General features: G+C 44.1%; 1 protein-coding gene across 2 annotated transcripts in view; it reads right to left on the reverse strand.

Annotated features, from left to right (window-relative positions):
• Positions 1 to 22,262, reverse strand: part of VWC2 (von Willebrand factor C domain containing 2) — a 147,524-nt gene that overhangs the window by 117,673 nt on the left and 7,589 nt on the right. For both annotated transcript variants that reach the window (XR_002915797.2, XM_054559196.1), the window contains exon 2: positions 2,337 to 2,466. Coding sequence is in view for 1 of the 2 variants with exons in the window: in XM_054559196.1 (XP_054415171.1) it covers positions 2,337 to 2,466 (130 nt within the window). In the remaining variant the exon portion in view is untranslated. The remainder of the gene's footprint in view (positions 1 to 2,336; positions 2,467 to 22,262) is intronic.

The following is a 22,262-nucleotide window of genomic DNA, read 5'->3' on the forward strand; positions in this document are numbered from 1 at the left end:
CAACCATCTCCCAAAACCATCAATGCAATATTAAAACAAACTAACAAACTGTGAATCTCTGAGTATATAATATTTATAGTGTTTACTTTTTGTACATTTTTTACTCAAAAATATAATTATATCTTAAATGAAAAAATTGAACAGAGAAATAAATTACTTCTTTGTAAATTTAACATATCTGCACACTTTTAAGTATTAATTCAAATAACTGCTCAATATATGCTCTAAGAAGGATAAATCCTAAGGGCAAAAGAAAAACTCTAAAAAAATCTTGAACACTATTCAGTAGGTTTCAGGTTGGTGGTAGTCTCAATAGAATTTGTGCTGTGTGTCTTATGGGAAAGAAAAAATAAGTAAACATATTGATGGTGTTGGGTTATGTATATATAGAGATGGGGCAAGAGAGAACCAAAGACAGAGGGCCAAAGAAAGAGACAAAGCAAATACGGCAACGTGTTAGCAACAGGTGTAGCTAAAGGTACGCAATTGTTCTCTGGACAGTTATTTCAACTTTTCTGTAGGTTGAAAAAAAAATCCAGGGGTTGAAATCCTGTCTTCTCACCTATTGTTAACACCCAAGCTAGGATTCCCAGCTATCTAATGCCAAGACTTAGTCTACAATCAAAATTTACAGGAAAAACATGGAATATCTTGGGTAGTTAAGACGCCAAATATTTGAGCAACCCATATTTAAGCCATTCACTAAACCCCCTGACGCAGTGAGAGTTGTTGTTGTCCAGTACCCCCGACACGCAGGGCACATGGCCTGAGCGCCAGCCCTCAGATCTCCCAGCAGACCAGAGGCACTCACTTGGGCTCCTCAGCGGGTGTGCTGAAAGCCACACTGAGACTCTGCCAGATTCTCCATCTGCCTCTCCTTCCCCAATCCCAGAGTCTTCTTCCCCCTTTATTAGTGTTAATTAGTGGTAATTAACACTAGTAGAGTAAACTGTATTGATTTCCCTCCATCTCAAAGCTGGTGTCTCAACATCATTTTTTTTTTTTAAAAAAACACACTACATGCTCAAAGTCCCCCTCATTCTTGTCTAATGGAATCCTATCTCAAGATTTCTTCATAATTAACATGCACAAGAGACCAGCCAACCCTATATAAAGTACACTCTGTGACATCTTTGTTTTAACACTGTCCACTTGCCTTTGGAGGACTGGATGTAGTATGCTACAACGATTATGACATTCCTAACACAGTCATCTTGTTCTTTCAGGTCTATCCTTCAACAGCCATATCATTCCTTCTTCCAATTATTTACCTCAAGAGTTTTACCATGTGTTGTAATAAAATTTGGATATGTACAGGTACATGGTCGAAGGTACCCATGGAACCTCATGGCCCACACAATTTCAACTGTCATGACATGGACTCTGGGAATTGTCTGAGCACCATGACCACCCCTGTGTCACCATCTACCGACACATGTCTGCCACTTACCAAACCCATGCCACACAGCTATCAAGCCTCGGTCCAGCAACTCACATGAACGGCCGACAGCGTCACAAGTTAGCTCTGAATGCTCTCAATGAGGGGTCCCCACAGCATGCCCTAGGCAACATCCAGAAAGCCCAGTCGCTCCTGTCAGTGAGGCCACTCAGATCCTTGTGGACTCCGGGTGTGTCCCCTCTGTCTGCTGTTTCCCAAGCTCTGCTCAGCCTCTTGTCAAACTGCCCTCCGGGCCATAATTCTCAGGCCCAGCCAGCCTGGGAATGCACTCTCGTCAAAAACCGTCTTATAGTGTAATGCCCTCAGTACCTCAGGTACAGAGTAATCATCATTTGTCAGGATGAGGAAACACTCTCCCATGACAAATTAGGATCGAGGACATCCTGCCACTTCATTTTCATAAAGTAGGCAAGGCTTCTGATCTACCAGGGGCTCTCACTGGGAATAGGAAGGGACTCTCTTCCTGCCTAATTTGCTTATGAAAAATATTCAATTATGTTCCAAGTTTAATTCACTTAGTAATGAAAAGTAAATGAGCCCAACCAGTGTGTTTAATTTGTCTTGGAAAGATAGAAACAGCTTTGCGAGAACAAACAAAGTTAAATTAAAATAAGTGACTCTCCTCAAAGGTGGAAATTGAATTTCTCCCCAAAGAACTTCTTAACATCCATAAAACATGGTGCTGATGCCAGTAAGAGAGAGAAGGCCTTGCTACAGAACCACTGTGGCCGAAAGATTACACACGTGTGTACCCATGTGTATAGATACATAGGTTGAAACTCACATATCCATATGTGTCCTGTCTACCATGAAGCAGCACATGGGTTGTGCATCAGGGTGGGAAGTGCACCCCATCACCAACGGGGATCTCACATACCATTTTTGCAGATGGGACAGCACTGATCAGGCTCGTACACAGGGTCCACACACTCCGTCTGGGGACACGCTGACACTGTGCACAGCACCTCACCGTTGGCTTCACAGCGACACCTCTCGCATGGAGACACCTGAAACACAAGCCCACAATCAGAGCGTCATGCCTGCTGTCAAGTTTATCCTACAGGGTCATATATTTTTTTTTGAAATGGAGTCTCGCTCTGTCGCCCACGCTGGAGTGCAGTGGCGCGATCTCAGCTCACCGCAACCTCTGTCTCCCGAGTTCAAGCGATTCTGCTGCCTCAGCCGCCTGAGTAGCTGGGATTACAGGCACCCACCACTATGCCTGGCTAATTTATGGATTTTTTATAGAGATGGGGTTTAACCATGTTGGCCAGGCTGATCTTGAACTCCTGACCTCAAGTGATCTGCCCACCTCGGCCTCCCAAAGTGCTGGGATTACAGGAGTGAGCCACCACACCTGGCCCTACAGGGTCATACTTTTCTTTCCCTAAACTTTCTGCGAAGACACCTAAGTGTTTTAGGAATGTTTAAAAAATGATTCAGTCCAGTGGTTTTCAGAGTGTGGACACAGGCATGCTGGGTGTTTAGTGAGTTGTCTTAGGTGCAAACGCACAGGACGGGCCACTATGATGTTCCCTCTCCTGTCCAGCCAGAGCCACTGTTTAATTTGTGGTCTGCATATTGGGTTTCTTATTAAACTTTTTTTTGAAGAAACGTTTTTCATCTCCTTAAAACTTAAACAAATAAAAACTTGCTGCTGAGTTCTTGCCCATCCCCTCACCATGTAGGTGAATCCCTTGTCTATAACCCTGTCAAGTCACCACCCAGCCTCACATGGAACACTCCCAGTGTTTCCAGTTACGAAGATACTGGAATAGGAAAGGGGAAAGGGGTGAAGGAGAAGAAACAGAGTGGCATCCAAGCGGGGCCAAGGGCCGGGGGCTCTATGAATATTCCCCTCACCGAACTTCTACAGCAGTGCTAAAATACATGTACTCAAATTACTGACCCTTTGTACTAACAGGAAACTGAGACTCAGAGGTGTTAGGCAACATGCCATGGGCAGGTCTGTCCTGTGAGCACAAGGTGCTCTTCCACTGAGGGCTCCTGACTGCGAGTCCATGGTGATTCCAATCTCCTCCAGGTCATTCCGCCCACTATCCAGCATCACGATGCTCTGTTAGAAACCAAGCTTCCATTTGCCTCTCTGTACTTTCCAGCCATGGGCTCATACTCTGCCTTCTTGAGCTATCCAAATCAAGCATACCAGCCATTCCCAAGAAAGCTGTACATGGCTAATGGGACCCTCCACGGTCACTCACACAGGGCGTGGTGATTTATCTCCTGGTTACCACAAATGGAGTGATTTTTGATCTGGCTGACCCAGGACAAAGCAGGAAGAGCATATGCAGACCCAGCCATCAGAAGCAAAACTGGGAAGTGGGGATACCCACTAGAAAGACCATGGAAATGGGGGACATGGAAACGGGTCGTATCAAGCTGAGTTCCTGCTTTCCCAGGGGCAGGGAGACCCCAGTTGAGTTGTGTGCCCCATGTCCATGACACAAATACCACTTGTAAGGTAAAGAACATGAGTAACTCTCACAGATGCTCCCTTTGTCTATACAACACAAACACTAAAAACTGAAATCTCCACTGAGTGGACTGGCTATTACAAGAAGCAAAAGCTCAATTTGAGTTTAACCATGTCTCTTTCTGAGGCACTAGACCACAGTCAACCTGCTGGGAGTGAGGGCTAAGGAGTGTATATATGTGTACTTGGCCAAAAAAATGTAAAAAAGAAAGGAAACTTCGAAAAACTTTAGAGTAGCCTGAGGCAAAACGCTGACCTGGTTGGCAATATAGCCTTAGAAGCTAAAATCAATCTTGAAGTAATATAAAGGCCTGTTTTTGAGATGAGTTTCTTTTGTTGTTGTTGGCACAATTAGGTTTTTTTTTTTTTTTTTTTTTTTGCTACCATAACCAGTGGTGCTCTTTATTGTTGCTGTCATCATTGTGGGTCTCATTTCCTTCTGTCTCCTACCAATTCCCTCATTCAGTCTGTAGCATTTTTGTCTCAAGGGGGATATATACATAGCAAGCAGAATGAGAACAGGATTCTGAGTTTTAAAAGCCAAGATCTTGAGTTGCAAGAGACATGGTTTATTGCGTGTCAGAAACCTTCAGCTGGAAGGACTCAGAGCATAAGCCCTCAAGCCCAGGTGGTGTGGATTACATGATGGAGAGCCAGACACCCTGCCCCAGGGGAGGGAAGCACCATCCCCTATAGACATCAGGATAGTCAGCAAGGAGCAAGAGGGTCAGATAGTGAGGTCTGTCCTCACGAAGCAGCACAACGTTGCATCTACTCCTCACCTAGGCATACACCAGGGAGGGAATAAAAAGCACCATTTCCATTTGGGAATTTAAAAGAAGGCCAGAGCACGCCCTATGTCATGTCGCCAGGGAGGGCCCTGGAATACAGCAGGACCAGAGATAAAGGTCCAACTGCACATCAAAAAGGCTCCAGGTCCTTAGGCAGCAGGCCCTGAATCAGCCTCATCCAGCAGCTTTCTGCATGAAGGCGCACACCTTGGCAAATGGGGCAGAGATCACTGGCCTGGAAACAAAACACTTCTTACTGCCACTGGAGCTGAAATTTCACTGAATCCATGCCACAGAATACTGCTTAAAGGCATGCACACAGGCCAGCATGCTATTTTCTCAAAGGTTTTGTAGCTTTGTAAAAAATTTGATTGTCAGTTATATTGTCATTAAATATTTAGAAATCCTGATTCAGCTTCACTCATGTGCCCCATAACTGGGTCAAAAAGGGACTGCATATACGACATGGTCCCATGGATTACAATGTCTTATTTTTACATATCTTTTCTACGTTTAGATACAAAAATACCATGTGTTATAACTGCTTACAGTTTTCAGGACAGTAACGTGCTGTGCAGGTTTGCAGCTTGGGAGCAACAGGCTATACCATATAACCTAGGTGTGTAATAGGATATACCATATAACCTAAGTGTGTAATAAATAGGCTACACCATCTAGGTTTGTGTAAGTTCACTTTATGATGTTCACACAATGATAAAATCGCCTAAGGATGCATTTCTCAGAATGCTTCCCTATCATTTAGTGATGCATGATTGTGTTTGGATGTTTGTTCACTTCTAAAAAATGAGAGTTGATGCTTAGAATTAGAATCGCCAATCAGGCCTCACCTCCTACCACCTACATCTGCCTTCACCAGCACCCATGCTGGGCTCCTATGTACTCCCATCCCAGGTTTGGGCCTGCCTCAATTCCCAGAGGAAGTGAGGCTGGTGACAGCAAGTGGCAAAGCTGTGTGAGTCCCTCAGATGCCAGCCAGGTGCCCTGCTAGTTCTGCCTGGGCAAAAGCCCTCAAGCTGGTCACTGGCCCTGAAGTCAGAGTTTCTCATCTGATAAGGAGGCTCCAGGATCCCTACCCAGGATCCAGGTCACATAAAAGAACCCTGCCTTCATCTGGTTTATGCTCCCATCTCTTGCAGGCGGGCTGTCCTAGGCCTGAGGCAGCTCCAATCCTAACCCATGAACCCACCTTCCAGTAAAACCTTCTTGCCTCACCATCTCAGACCACCTGCTGGGCCACTGGGCCACTTGCCAGTGTTGGGCCCTGATCACTGATCAGACTTCACCCAACTAAGCAGGTGTGCCCAGACTCAACAGATGAAAATAATGACCTGTCCTTTTCAGCCATGCCAACCCCCTGAGCCCACTCCACCATGCTCCTCGTTTGGTGAAGCAGTGGCCTCCTCAATGCTGTCCTGTCTCCCTGGCTCACATGTGATAAACTCCTACCTGTCATGGATCCAGCTCAAACGTGGCCTCCTCTGCGGAGCCATCTTTGATACCAACATGGATGAAACTGGGCACTTTCCCTCCATTAAGACATCACTTGAGCTCAAACCTAGGCCTTGCACAGCCCTCATGTAGGGAAGGGAATGTTGTTAAAATAGCAAAACAAAACAAACACAAAACCCAGTGCCCACGTGAACTCAGCAGCCAGCTGAGGAAGATGCAGCCTTACTACATCAGGGAGGAAAAGCCACCACTGAACTCCACACGAGTCCTCCGGGGACATCCGACAGAGACCCAGCTGGATTCAGGCCAGCTCTTCCTATGGTTCCAGTCCCTACACTGCCTAAGGACCCTCATTCCAAACAGGGCTCTGTTTGGTGCCCCAGGATGGCCACGGTACACTCATAAAAGCAGCTTCCTGCTCAGAGTCCTCCAGGAAAATGTGCTAGTGCCTTCCACCTCCTGAGATACAGAGAGGCTGCCAAGGAGCAGATGGAAGCTGCAGCCGTGGCTCCAGCCATGGGTTCTAGCTTTGACGTGAGGCTTTAATCCCCAGTCATCAGGGCCAATCTGGCCTTCTGGGTCACAGTGACCCTCTTTTAAGCTCATTTCACCAACCCATAGCTGGATCCCCACTGGCGTGGTCAGCAGGCCCAGGCACCTGACCCGAATGTCTAGGAGTGAGGTGAAAGATTTGCCTGTCCCTTGACCTGGTCAGATACCAAGCTGCTGCTCTGACTCTAAGCACCCACCAAGCTGATGGTTCCCCACCTGCCAACTCAAGCACCATGGGCCTTTTGCCAGGCTGTGCTCTTTGTCCCACATGGAAACTAAAGGCAAGATGCCCAGCACATCATTTACTCTGCAACCAGCAGCAGGAACTTCCATGCACATTTTTTTCCAATCAGATGACGCAAATTTCTCTCCTCTTCTAAAGTTATCATTTTCCCAGAAGAAACTTAACTAGGGATAACCTAAGTTTAAAGCACTAGTACTTCTTATTAGCAAATCACCACCTACATTTTATATAGAATACCTTATGGCAGAAATATCATTCTTCACAATCTTCCAAGTTTTGCATGGATAGAATTTAGATGCATAGCCTGGAGAAACAGTTAGGCATTTGAGAAAAGAATTCATTCTGAAGGCCCCTACTGTGTTCCAGGAGTAGTGAAAAAATTTGTTGGATCCAAAGAACATGGTTTCTTGGGATTGGGAGTGAGAATGAAGACATTCTCTATGTGTTCATTTATTCATTCCAGTCCTGAGGCCAGAGAGATGAATACTACTTATACCATTTTTCAGGAAGGTGAGAATACAGATAATAGCAGGGGTTGGTAAGGAAAATTAGCAAAGGTGTGCACATTGGACCTGACCCCCACAAACAGGGTCTCCAAGCTGATGGACTAATCATTCTCACTCATCCACATTGCTTTCACAGTTACCACAGTGCCTCTGTCTTAAAGACAGCAGTTAAACAGGATCTGAGAGATACACCCTCAAACCTGAAGCAAAACAATGAAGAATGGTTATGTTTGGGAATATTTTTTCAACTATGACTAGCAGAGGCTAGTCATAGCTACATGCATAGCAGAGGCTTTGTAAAGATATTAACTTGATGGCAAAGTAAAATTACTCATAATTAGTTAGACCTTTATAATGCTCAATAATTATAGACATGTCTATATCATATGTACATGGGCAGCAAGGACTGTAAAATAAATATTGAATCTATTTCTGAATAATTAAGTAGGAGTGGGTAATAGAGTTTACACACAAAACAATTCTTAAATGAAAAATGAGGCCTATAAAACGACACTGCTTAAATCAAGTGACATACATAAACTAAAGCTCTATATGACGGTAAGTGGTAGAGAGTTGGGATTAACACTCCTATATGAGCAGCAGTTAAGGAGCTTTATATTGCACTGCATATATTTTATGTTAGTACACTTAAGTCCAATTAGGCATCCATCTGTAAGAAGCTTTGCCTTGTTTAATTTCATAACTGTGATTATAATCTTTATAACCACGAGAAGGACCAGGCTCTGAAATGTTACAGAAAGCAGCTTGATTTTTAATGTCTCGAATGTCTTTCCACTATAGAAGGTAGGAAGTATTTTTCAGACACTACCTCCTACTCTATCCTGTCTGCAACAGCAGCAACTCTCACCATCTACCGGGATGCCTACCTACCTGGGAATGCAAACATATTTTTCTCAAATCCAGCTCAAACACATCTTTCTGTGAGAAATAAGAGATGCCTATGTTCACAATCCTGTCACCTGAATAAGGACCACCATGACATGTCTAATCTGGAGCTTGTGATTGTGAGCTGCTGGAATAGGTGCCAGGAAATTCCACTGCTGCAAAGTGCACTGGCTTTCGGTGGCTAGAGAGTAATTCCAGGCTGAATGCACATGCCCACTCATGAGCAGACAAATGGGAGGCATGAAAACCCCAGAACAATTTTCCAAGTAATTGCAATGGTTTCATAGATGGAGTTAATTTAAACATAGAGAAGAAAGAAAGTATGAGCTAAGAAACTTCAGCATAGAACTTTCTCAACTACAACTATTCAGCATGAAGTATATTCTTCTTCCCATTTTGCTATTTCTTCCATTAGTACAGATATTGCATTGATATTTTCTAACTTTCAGATTATTGGATTCTGCAATGATACAAAATAAGACTAACATGAAACCAATGAAACACTGAAATACTGTCCGCCCCCTTCCCAGATAGGGGCCCTTACCCCCTATCTGCCTCTCCCAATCCTTCCCTTCCTTGAAATTCTTTAAGTCTCTGGAACCCCTGGAGCCTGCCAGGCCTTTTGGACACAGATGATCTATCACTGAGGTTCTTAACCCCTATGTGTGCAGAAAGTGTGGTGAACTAGACTCAGTGCAACTCAAGGGCCAGGGCCATCTCTCAGTCACATCTATGATGGCTACAGTAACTGGGGCAGTGCAAAATGTTGAACAAGCTCAAGAAATACTGACTGAGTCAAGAAAGAAATGGTTGGAAAGACACAAGATCTAAAATAAACTTACACAACATATTATGAAAACAAAAATAGTATCTACAACTTTGCTATAGGAACAATTGCTCAACACTTCACAAAGAGCTGCTCAAGGATTAGGCAACCAACCCTTAAGAATGGGGAATAAAGGTAAACCTTTCTATTGAGAGGGATCATTATTTGAATTACACATGTAATCCACAAAGGGAATAGAAGGCATAGATACTGAAGCAGTGACTTTAAAGAAGGGACCGATAGTGTGTGAAGCCTGTGTGGAAAGCGAATAAATGCAAAGCCTGAGATCAGAAAGTGAACTTCAAGGTCCTGATTCCAGTTCGGAACCTAGGGCACATACAGCTGCACACCACACTCCACCCATTCCAGACGTCTAACTCTCTGCTCTACTCCCTCTGTCAATGTCTTCTTTAAACAGCTAAAAATGTGTAATAAATAATTGATGATTCATACTTACACAATTGACAAAAGTTTTCAAATTCACATATGAAAGATACACATCCGTCTTGCTGATTAGAGATTACATACACATGGGACCTGGGGCAACAATACTAAGAACAGGCCCCACAAATGGTATCAACAACCCAGCCATCCTACTCTTGATCAATTGCATAGGCTTACTACATTATCTCTCCTTGTGTTCTCAAGGAGAGATATAAAGAAATACACGAGTCACTCACCTCAAATGCTCAGTCTGGTTAGGGAGATGAGACGTAAATATATAGAAGAGAAACTAACAAAATGACTGAAAATGTTGAGCGCTAACTGAGATATGTGCATATTGAGAGTTTTAAAGGCAGTGCTGTCACTTCTGGCTGGAATTATCTGACAGAGAAGTTGGAATATGATAAGTCAGGTGGGAAGGATTGAGACAGGTAGAAAAGAGAAGAGGACCACGTAGACAAGAGGATGAGGATGGAGATGTGCCCAAAGGATGCTCCACATTCTAGACTGGCCGAACTGAACTACAATGAAGAAGTGCAACAGTGGATCAGACTGGGCAGGTAGAGAGGGAAGGCAAGGCACTAGGAATACAGCCTGTATACCCTAGGGAATGTGGAATGAGGTGATGAATATCCTGTGCTCAGGGTCCTTGCACCATAAGACAAGACCAACTTGGATCTACAATAACCAACAATAACCTCTTCAAACTACATGCAATATTTCTTTCTCAAGCTTCTGGGTCCAGCACCCATACATACCTGCCTGCTGAGCACACACCCTGTCTATTACAAGGGCCAAAGACAGTGCAGCTAACAGGCATGGATGCAAATTCCAACGTATTTATTGGTGTAAGCTTGGGCAAGCACTTAACATTGCTACGTCTCAATGTCCTCAACTGTGAATGCTCTATTAAGTGGCAAAAGAAGAAAATCTGAATGGTCAATTAATGTATAAAAGAACGTTCCATCTCATTAAAAATCAGAAAAATGCAAACCAAATGATAGTATTTCATGCAGATTCGAGCTGCATGAAAAGAATGTCTGATAACATCAGGTCTTGGCCAAGAGAAGGGAAACCAGAGTTCTTACATTTGCTAGCATGCAAATGGGCAAAAGGGCATTGGGTTGGGATATATAGGAGGTTAGAATGGGAGGGTCGGGAGTGACAGAAATTCTTGCTTCTCTTCCAGTCTTCAGTTATGTCTCTCCGGGAGGAGGCATTCAAAGAAACTCTACAGCCAGCTCTGCTTAGCCTCTCTGATTAGCTCTTTGGTGTTGGCTAGTCCACAGAATGAGCGCGTTTGTGCCCTCCTTTCAGAAACCTTGCAGGTACCCGTACAGGTGGGCTCTGAGTTGCTCAGACTGCTGAGGTTCAGAAATGCCCCTGGTCTACCAGCAATGTGTTGTCCATCTAGCTGCACTTCCCAGTCCAGGATGCTGATCTAGGACTCTGTGTCCCTTCTCAGTTGGTTATTAACTTTGAAGTGAAAAAATGCATGCCATTTATATGCTATCTATCAAAGACCTAAAGCCCTAACAGTTTGCAATAGAAAAAAGTTAGAAACAATTGACCATTAAGAGAGTGGATAAACACATTGTGGTGTTAATCAGATGGAATAATAGACAGCAGTTATAAATTAATGAACAAATATACCTGTGACAATACAGATGAATCTCAAAAACATAAACAGGAAAAAAAAGTTGCAAAAGAATATATATGGTATTATGTTGCTTCTATCAATGTCAGTCTTTGAAAACGCATGTACACACAGGTGTTGCTTACAGATACAGGCTCATGAATAAAATAAGAAAGTCAGTGCAGGAATATATGTAGCAACTTCACTGCACCAGCTACTTCTGAACAGAAAGGAAAAGGGACAGGACAGAATGAATGAGAGGGCAGGTTTGTTTCTATCTGTACACTTCAATTTCATTTAAAAAAAAAGAGGGTTAGAAACAAATGTGACAAAAAAGTGGCATCCAATGATGCCTGGACAGAGTCTGCATATTATTTAGGCACATTTGATACATTTTAAACACATATTTTTAAAAATCTCACATATGAATTTGTTCCATATCAAAGGTCATTTATGAAGTACCTGAAAAATGCCAGGAAATATTCCAAATCCCACTGATCGCCTCCAACCAGTAGCCATCTGATGGAGGATTTTAGTGATGCTTTACTGGGCTGCAGCTCTTCCATAAGAAAGCAAAGACAGAGAGTGGGATAATTAGCCAATTTAAAGTTCTGTCAGGGCCTCTGGGAGCAGCTGCCAGGCATCTTAACTATAAAGGAATAAGCACGAGGGTTCTCCCAGATCTAGAGACCCAGGTAGGCCATGAGACGTGGGAAACTCGGTCCTGGACCTTGAACCTCAGCCTGCCCTGTAGCCTCAGGTGAGCCCCTGAATGCCCGACATCACAGTACCAAGATGAGATGCACAGGAGGAATCCCATGTTCCCTTCTCCCACTGAAACCCCATGAGGGTTCCCCAGGGAGGAGGCTGTGCAGTAACTCCGACATCTGGCCTCCTCCAGCCAAGCCCGAGGGAAAATGCAAAGCTGGACACAGCGCAGATAGGGAGACCTCCGGCCGCCAGGACAGGAGGCTTCCAGAGCAAGGGTAGGAAGGGTGGCCAAGGAAACAGGAGGAACGATAGTGTATGTGGCAACAGTACAGCAATTCTCAGGAAGAGAAGGAGCTCTAGAACTGGACTGCGCCATCTCCAGCCAGTCCCTTTTCCTTCCTGAGCTTCCATGTCCTAATGTTAGAAAGGGGAAGGAGGAAGTTACCTGTTGAACCCGCTGGGGTACCAGTTCTCGCAGTCACTGCCTGGTCACAGGAGTGCAAAATCAAAGGTGTCTAGTGCAGTGTAAATGTGCATAGCGGGAGAGGACAATCAAGCCCAATTCTGCCCCTGATTAACTGTGGGACCTTGAGCAAGTTATCTGAAACTTGTGCCTCAGTCTTTTTATCTGTAAAATGAGGATGGTTAAATTGCTGTTGGCAAAGTGCTTGCAGCGGTGAGTGGCTCATGATGGACACTCCACAGGGATGAATTACAGTCGTCCACTGGTATCCATGGGGGACTGATTCCAGGAAACTACTTGGATACTAAAATTCAAGGATGCTCAGGTCCCTTCCAGGTGGCCCTGTATATGTGGTATCTGTGGATGTGGAGGGCCAAATGTGCTAGTAGTCATGGCAGAGAGAACGACAGTATTTTGAAGTAACACCTGTATATTTCTTTCTCACCAATGTTTCCCTTTGGCCCTTCTACCACTGCATCTACACAAAGAGGCTAAGCCTTGGTTTTCTAGAGAGCAGACACAAGTAAGTAGAACAAGTAACTACATAATTGCTGTGCTTTTAAGAATCATGAGGGCCAGGCTTTCTAGGAAGACAGTGGCCATTATCAGTACTTCTTGAGCTTGATTTTTACAGACCGAGAGCCAAAGTCTGGAGGTTCAATCATAGAGTGGGAAGAATGAAAGAATGTATAACAAAGGAAGGCGAAGCATCTTCTTGTCTGGAAAGAAGGACCCGAGGGAGGAGGATGGAATGAGGGCGAAGCCAAGAGGTCAGATGCCACCACCCTGGCTTGAGTCAGCCTGGAGCTGGTGTAGGGGGCACTCAGAAAAATGGCCGTAGGTTTGGGAGATAACGCCTGAAAAGCTGAGTAACTTCCCAGAAGTGATCAGATTCCTGACTGCCCAAAAGGCTGGGATATCCCAACAGAGACAGAAACTTTAGTTTAATAAGAACAATTGCTTTCAGCCATCAGCAAATATTGGGAGCCACGGAAGAAAAAGCAATGTTCTAAACTAAGAGGACCTCCCTGTCTGCACATACCACTTTTGTTGTATTCATTTTGACCCTGTTACATGATTATTTGGATGACCTCAGATTAAGAAGTTAGTGAAAGGCATGAACGACAAAGCAGTCTCTCCGCGTAGCCCAGGACAAGCAGCCTCCCAAAATCATTGTCACAGTTCTGTCACCAGATGGCGAAAGTGCCTTTTCTAGCTGCCCAGTTTATGAAAACCTGTTTCCAGCTCACACCCTTACGGTGCACGTAGAGGCAAGTCACGAAGTCCCTTCCATTTATACAGTGAAGTCTTACTAGCTTCTGATAACCTGTAACTGTGTGATTTCAGAGCTGGAGGAAAATGCTGAAAATGCTGAAGTGATTCCTTTCAACTCTGCTTTTTATGGAGTGAAAACACACCCACAGGTCTGGTGACTTCTCGAGGCAGGTTGCTGCCTGAACTCAAGTCTGGTCATACCACAGGGCCACTGATAGAAAATCTTCGTTAATAAGTACTCAGAATCCACAGGCATCCTGGAGTGCAAGTGGCTCTGCCTGCACCTGTCAGCCCTCCTCACCACCTATAAGAAACCTGGAAAATGATGTCTTCCTTTCAGCAGTCACCTGGAACTAAACCTCTCCCCCGTCCTTCTTCAGGTTTCTTCTCTGAAACTGTCTTAACAAACCAGCACAGGATATAGCCAAATTCTCCCTCCAAACTTGACAAGCAGAAGGGCCCTTGCCACCTGGGGACTCTTGCCCTGCAGCCTGAGTCCCCGACCCCCTGAGAGCTGGCAGGTGCCCTGCCATGTGATGTCCCTTCATCAATCCAGGCAGGCACAGAAAGGCTCCCCACCTAGCTCCCTGCCCCTCTCTACTTTCTCCCTCAAAAAGAGAGCTAATTCTAATGTGAAGTGAAGTTGATCCACAAGCTACCTTCCAGCCTCCACCACAAGGATTATAGCAACAGAAACTAAGGACAGAGAGATGCTGCTGCCTGTGCCATTCAGAAAAGAATTTTTTTCTGTTCTCTGTCTTTCCACTGTCTGTCAGAGAACAGATTTTCACACAAAGAGATTTAATTAAGAACTGTCCCCAGAGGCTGTCAGTTTCTGAGTCTCAGTAAGAAGACAACTCCACGTACCACACAATAGATGACGAATACAGCAGCCTGACAATCTGAGGCAATACAGTGTTCTTCTCGGGCACCACAGACAACTTTTCCTTCTTTATGGCTTTAGCTTCAGGCAAGACCCTTGTCTACTAATATCTTTTAAATCCTCTCCTGAATAATTCCCTCCCATTAATACAGATCAACAGGAACTTGCTAGGTCAATTATGAGGGGGAAAAACTAGTGGCAGGGTTTACACTACATATTTATTTGGTTGCAAACATTAGAACAGCTAGGAGGAGAATGAGGAAGACCTTCTTTGCTGATGGTTCAGACCTGATGGGCAGTCTGGAATCTGCCAGCCTGCCTAACAGATACACAGTCAGAAAGGATGCAGCCAAACGTGCTGGCGGCCTGCACCCCCGCCTCTGCAAGGAGCCAAGGGGCCATAGGGCCACCCGGAGCACCAAGGCCAGTGCAGGGAGTGGCCTCTCACTTTCCACCTGGGAAGCATGGGTGAAGCTGAAATCTTTGTAGAATTATTTCGTAGATAATTGGCTCATTTACAGATTCCTAAATTAAGCCCGTAAGAGAAGGAAAGTAATGTCAACTGCATCTGACCACCTGTTTGGGGAGAGAAGAAGGTTGTCTGACAAATTTTTAAAGAGATTCTCTTCTTTAAAAACATTGGAAGATCAAAACCCTTTTGTTTTAGAATTAAAGAATTAAAGCTAAGTAATCCTTGGGAGAAAAAACAGAGAGCTTAATTTTTACTTAATATATAAATGACTAAAATAATGTCTTCCTAAGAATAGACTTTTAAAAGATAGGTGTGACATGGGGATTCGTTCTCTCAGGGATGACAAATTAAAATTACTTCAGGGACCAGTCAAGTAAGAAAATGAGGCCGTGAACTAAGTGTGTAATAAGGAGTGGTGGAGACTGTAGCCAATGGGGGGAAATGTTAATGCAATGAAACCACTATGCCTACTTCATACTCACACACACACTCACACACACTCACACACACAGTCACATATACACTCACATGCACCCACACACTCACACACACCTACACCCACACTCATGCACACACCCACACTCATACTCATACACCCACACTCGCTCACATACATACACCCACTCACACTCATACACACACCCACTCTCACACCTACACTCTCATTCACACACTCTCCCACACACACACATACACCCACACTCACACGTACCCACACATGCTAACACACACACATTCTCATACACCCATTCACACACACACTACACTCTCACACTATCTCATCTCATACACTCACTCACACCCAAACCTACACTCTCACACACTCTCACGCACCCACACATACACCCACACTCACACACGCACCCACATGCTAACACACACTGACATACTCTCCCGCATGCACCCACACCTCTCTCATGCACACACACACTCATGCACACACATGCACCCAAACTCACATTCTCACACATGCAGGCCACACACACACTCTCTCACACCCACACACACTCCACACACACCCTCTCACACCCCCACACCCACATGCTCACACACATGCTCACACACTCTCATATCCACATAGCCACTCTCACACACATCCAGTCACACATTCACATACCCACACTCATACACACCCTCTCTCACACACACCCCCCACACCCACACATCCACACACACATCCACACACACACCCCACACCCATACACCCTCTCTCACACACACACACCCTCACACCCACACACAGACTCTCATACCCACACATCCACACTCACACCCACACACCCACTCACACACCCACCACACACACACTCTCACACTTACACATACACTCACACTGTCTCACACCCACACTCACACACACTCATACACACTGTCTTACACACCCACACTCACATTCACACACACACACACACACAGAGGCCAGGAGAAAACAGAACTACACTGCTCCCGTTTGGCATTCTTTTATTTGAGACGGCAATGACAATGCCCGCTACAAGCAGGAAGTGAAGATAACCAAAGGCACCCATCAGTCTGCCTTTGCCCAAAGCTGGCCTGGCTCCAGCAGCAGCACTCACACCCGCAACTGTGAAGTGACCCAAATGGATGCCCGTCTGGACACTGTCTGAAGTCAGGGTTTGCTTGTCTTGTTAAAGCTCCTTCAACACATCAGCTGCCAATTACCCAGAAAGTGCTGGGCCACAGCCCGAGCCAGGAGTGGACAGGCACTGTGGGCTCCCATCACTGGCCCTGAATCTCTTCTTGAAGCTAAGCCTATTCAAAAGTAGGCTGAAATTAGAACAGGACACCCACTGCGGTTTCTCCGTTTAATGAAGTCCCTTTCCATGGAGTTTTAAGCTCTGGTGGAGAAGACACACCAGTGCTCACTCACACAGAAAGGGAGTCTTTGCACTCAGACATACAGCGCAATGGTCCCTGAGATCTGACCATTAAATTATATCTGTCATCCCTTGTTGTTACCTAGAAGCAAGATGAGCTGGTTTTCTTAGCTTACTGGAGGGCACTGGGAGCCCAGACATGAACTCTGCTACCAGTGGGAGGTTACCCTGAACTGGGAGGCTAACATTAGAGCATGGTGTACCCCTCAGCTGCCTGTCTCTCTCCTGCTTCTCCTGCCCAGGCCACAGCAGCAGCCTTGTCAAAAGCCATATTCTTTTTCAACCTACCCACGCCTGACATTTGTGTGTGTGATGCAGCAAAAGCACAGCGAGTGGAGGTAGAGGCGCTCGGGGCAGTTCTGCCCCACGTGAGAAAGAAAGGTGAGCATCTGGCCACCTGCTGGCTCCCTGCACATCCCAGGCTCCCCACAGGTGGCGCTTGTGTCCCTCCATGTCCCTAGAGCATAGTTGTCAACAGTGCCACAGTGTTACCAGGTGGGGAGGTTTAGCTCCTGACATATCAAGAGGAATTAATAAGAATACTGACTTACTTGAAATTAATTTTATTATACTTCATTTGTTTCAAGCTTTCTAAAACAAAAATATTGAGCTCCCTTTTTTAAAAGCATACAGAATTTAGAAGTAAAATATAAATAAGAATTGTTTCTAAGGCTAGACATGAGGAAAGCAAAGATACATACAGAAGGGCCAATCTGTTTGGTATGGCTGAAGGTACTATTTATTTCTGATTGGCCTATTGCCCTAAGGGTACAGACAGCAGTAGGAAAGGAATCTGATTTCCAAGCACTCAGACCTTCATTACAGGAAGGGCAGAAAAATTCCCCATGGCTGAGTAGAACTTGGTGGTGGGCAGTTCTGACCAGCCGGGGGTGCCTTTGAAGTGTTCACCTACTTGATGATTTGGCCTAAAGCTGAGCTGGCTCCCAGTACCTGTTTTCTAAGAATATTTAAACTAAAGAGCTTCTGCACAGTGAAAGAATCTATCCACAGAGTAAACAGACAGTCTACAGAATGGGAGAAAATATTTGCAAACTATGCATCCAACAAAGGTCCACCATCTATAAGAAATTTAAACAAATCAGCAAGCAAATAACAAATAACTCCATTAAAAAGTGGGCAAGAGACGTGAACAGACACTTCTTAAAATTAGACAAACAAGCAGCCAACAAGCATATGATAACATGCTCAACATCACTGATCATCAGACAAATGCAAATCATAATCACAATGAGATACTATCTCACACCAGGCAGAATGGCTATTATTAAAAGGTCACAAAATAACAGATGCTTGTGAGGCTGCAGAGAAAAGGGAGCACTAATACACTGTTGGAGGGAATGTAAATTAGTTCAGCCACTGCACAAAGTAGCTGGAGATTTCTCAAAGAACTTAAATCAGAGCCACCTATTACCCAGCAATCCCATTCCTGGTTATATACCCAAAGGAAAATAAATCCTTCTACCAAAATGACACATGCACTCCTATGTTCATTGCAGCACTACTCACGATAGCAAAGACATGGAATTAACCTAGGTGCCCATCAACGGTGGACTGGATAAATAAAATGTGGTACATAAACACCGTAGAATACTACATAGTCATAAAAAAGAATGGAATGATGTCCTTTGCAGCAACATGGATGCAGTTGGGTGCCACTACCCTAGGTTAATTAATGTAGGAACAGAAAACCAAATACCACCTGTTTTCATTTATAAGTGGAAGCTAAACATTGGGCACTTATGTACACAAAGATGGGAACAATAGACATTGGAGACTATGAGACGGGCGAGGGAGGTGGGCAAGGGTTGAAAAACTAACTGTTGCATACTATGTTCAGTACCTGAGTGATGTGATCATTCTTATCTCAAACCTCGGCATCACACAATATACCCAGGTAACAAATACCTTGCAAAGGTCTCCTGGGGGAAGGCAGGCAATGTTGCCCCCAGCTGAGCTCCACTGGTGTACAGCTTAGTAAACAGTTAAGTTTTATCCACTCCTTCTTGATTCTATGACTTTGCTTCTGGGATCATTTTCCTTCTTCCTAAATTTCATCCTTTAGACTCTTATTTTAAAGTTCTTTTAGTAAATATTTTTTGGTGGTCAGCTCTCTATTGTATAAAGTATCTTTCTTTAGGCTTATTCCTGAAGGACAATTTTGTTGGATGCATCAATCAGATTAACACTTGTTTCTCTCTTATTTAAAAATATTCTCCTACTGTGCTGTGTTTTCTGTTTATCAGATGTCTGCTGTAAGCCTACTCACTGTTATTCTGGAGGTAATGTCTTCTGGTTGCTCTGAACATCTTCATTTTGCCTTTGTTGTTTTGCAGTCTCTATAATATGGCTGGGTGTGAATATATTTTTATTTATCTTTCTTTAGATTCATTGGGTTTCCTGAATGAGAAAATGGATGTCTTTCAGCTAGAAAGTCTTGGAATTGCCATCTCTTGGAACTATCTTAATTTCTCCCATTCTCTACAATCTCAGAATTCTAAGCAGATGTGTGGTAGATCTTTTCACTCTATCCTCCACGTATCGAAACATCTCTTTCCTGTGTTCCATCTACATGTCTATGTTTCATACTAGTTAACTTCTTCAGATCTGTGTGCTGGTTTGCTAATTATATCTTAAACTGCATCTAGTCTACAACTGTTAATCCCTCCCATTGGAAATCATCATTCTCGGTAAACTATCCCAAGGACAAAAAAACCAAACACCGCATGTTCTCACTCATAGGTGGGAATTGAACAATGAGAACACATGGACACAGGAAGGGGAACATCACACTCTGGGGACTGTTGTGGGGTGGGGGGAGGGGGGAGGGATAGCATTAGGAGATATACCTAATGCTAAATGACGAGTTAATGGGTGCAGCACACCAGCATGGCACATGTATACATATGTAACTAACCTGCACATTGTGCACATGTACCCTAAAACTTAAAGTAAAATAATAATAAAAAAATCCCTCCCATTGAATATTAATTCCATGGGATTGATATCATTCATTAAATGTATCATTCACTTCAACAAGCTTTATCTGATTCTTATTCAAAGCTGACTAGTATTGGGGATATATTTCTGTTCTTTACCCATGTACTTTATTCCAGCATTTTCTTTATATATATATATATATATATATGTAAATAAGTATATATCAAATATACTCATTTTACATCCCAATATCTGGGTCTGATTCAACTGCTTTTGCCTCAACTGATTCTTGCTCACATTGCCCTTCTTTCTTGTGAGTAATTTTTATTTTGAGGTCACATTCCTTGGAACACTACTTGTGAGAATTTTTTGCAGCCTGGGTGAAAGGTGCCTTTACCCCGTGTGTGTTTGTTTAGATCAGATACCTGTTGATCCATTTAAAACCACATATTCCATTTGGACTTTGCAGACCACACAGGGAAGCATGAATTGGGCTCCACATCCATAAGAGGGTAAGCCTGCTACAGATGGCAATGACTCGGGGAAAACACAAACATTTCTTTCTCCTCTGGACAGAGCCAAGGCCCATTGAAAGATGTTTGCCTACATTGTCCCATTGCAGTACAGGCTCTTGGTTCCCCTGGCTTTATAAGATAGATCCTGATCTGATTGTCTCTACTTGGGGACCTGAACTCTTCACAGGTCACTGGCAATGATTGGCCATGAGTGCCAAGGGCCCAGGCCCCAAGATCAACAGATGCTCCCAGACAGCCACAACTTCAAGGCAGACTTTTCTCTATGGATTCCAACTCCACCTCTAGAAATTAATTTATCTTATTTCCTTGCCACGTCAGCTGTGCTTTTAAAAATGGATGTAGAATGTGAAATGACAGACAATGGAGACTCAGAAAGGTGTCATGGATGGGGAGGGAGTAGATAATGAGAGATGATGTAATGGATGTAGTGTACATTATTCGGATTCAGTGTACATTATTCTGGTGATGACTACACTAGAAGCTCTTCCTTCACCACTACGCAGTGTATCCATGTGATAAAATTACACTGTACCCCATCAATTTATACAAATAACATTTTTCTTTTAAAAATACGTGTTTTATATGATATTCAGGATTTCAGGCATTTTGTTGAGGGTGAGTTGTCAGGCTATCCTCCATATTCCCAGGAAAGGAAGGAGAAGTTTCATGTTTAAAGCATCATCACTTTTGCTATTCTTGGATACTTGGAAATGTGCAGAGCCACCTGGCATTTTAATTTCTTTTATTTTTTTCTTTATTTTATTTTATTATTATTATTTTTTTTAGAGACAGGGTCTCACTATGTTGCACAGGCTGGTCTTAAACTCCTGGGCTCAAGTGATCCTCCCAGCTCGGCCTCCCAAACTGCTGGGATTATAGGCACGAGCCACTGTGCCTGGCCATGGAGTTTTAATTTTCAAGCTCTATGCTTTTCCACAGGCCTAAGGCTTCTGAGAGAACTCACAGGGCCCTCGGCAGAGGCCTGACATCATCCTTTTCCACAGATTTGAAAGGCAGTCTATGTCCTGGCCGCACCCCAGTGCCCGACAGAAATAGAATGAGAAGTATGATCCAGCTGGCAGGATCTCAGCCTTGGAACAGACAGGCAGTAAGAAGGATTTCCAGCTATGTGGTCAGAAAAGTACCATGAAGGATGGTCACAGGGTAGGTAGGCCTGGGTGGGAAGCCATATCCTTCATGCAAACTCACAGTTGTTACATTTGATACAAACTCTTTTCTTTTCCCTAGAACATCTGGCCCAGAATTCCTCTGTCATTTAAAAACAAGCCATCAGCAACAGTGGAGTCTATTAATAATAATAGAGTGGCTTCTACTGTGTTCCCCCTTGACGCCCTGACCCAAGCTCTCACAGTGCCTCACACACCACAGTACTGCTGCCTGTCTCCTGGAGGGGGCCATTTACTTCCCGTCACATCTCCAGGATGCAGCCCAGGGCCTCGCACACATGGTGTCCTAAATATTTTCAAATAAATGTAAGAATAATTTTTCTGTTGGGACTTATCAGATTTAGAGATATCATCTGAGGAGGTAATGCTTTATGGAAAAGCAGCTCCATGGAGCCAGTCCCTAATGATTAGAGGTTCTACAAGAGTCCTTCTAGAGACCAAAATCTGGAACAGGGCGTGGCCACCTCCCCCTGAGCTGCACACTCTGCAGAACTTGTCTAAATATCCACATCAACTTTGTTCAGAGCTTTACAGGTTCAAATTGCTTTCACATA

Source organism: Pongo abelii, chromosome 6 (assembly GCF_028885655.2).
Source record: "Pongo abelii isolate AG06213 chromosome 6, NHGRI_mPonAbe1-v2.0_pri, whole genome shotgun sequence".
Lineage (NCBI taxonomy): Eukaryota > Metazoa > Chordata > Mammalia > Primates > Hominidae > Pongo > Pongo abelii.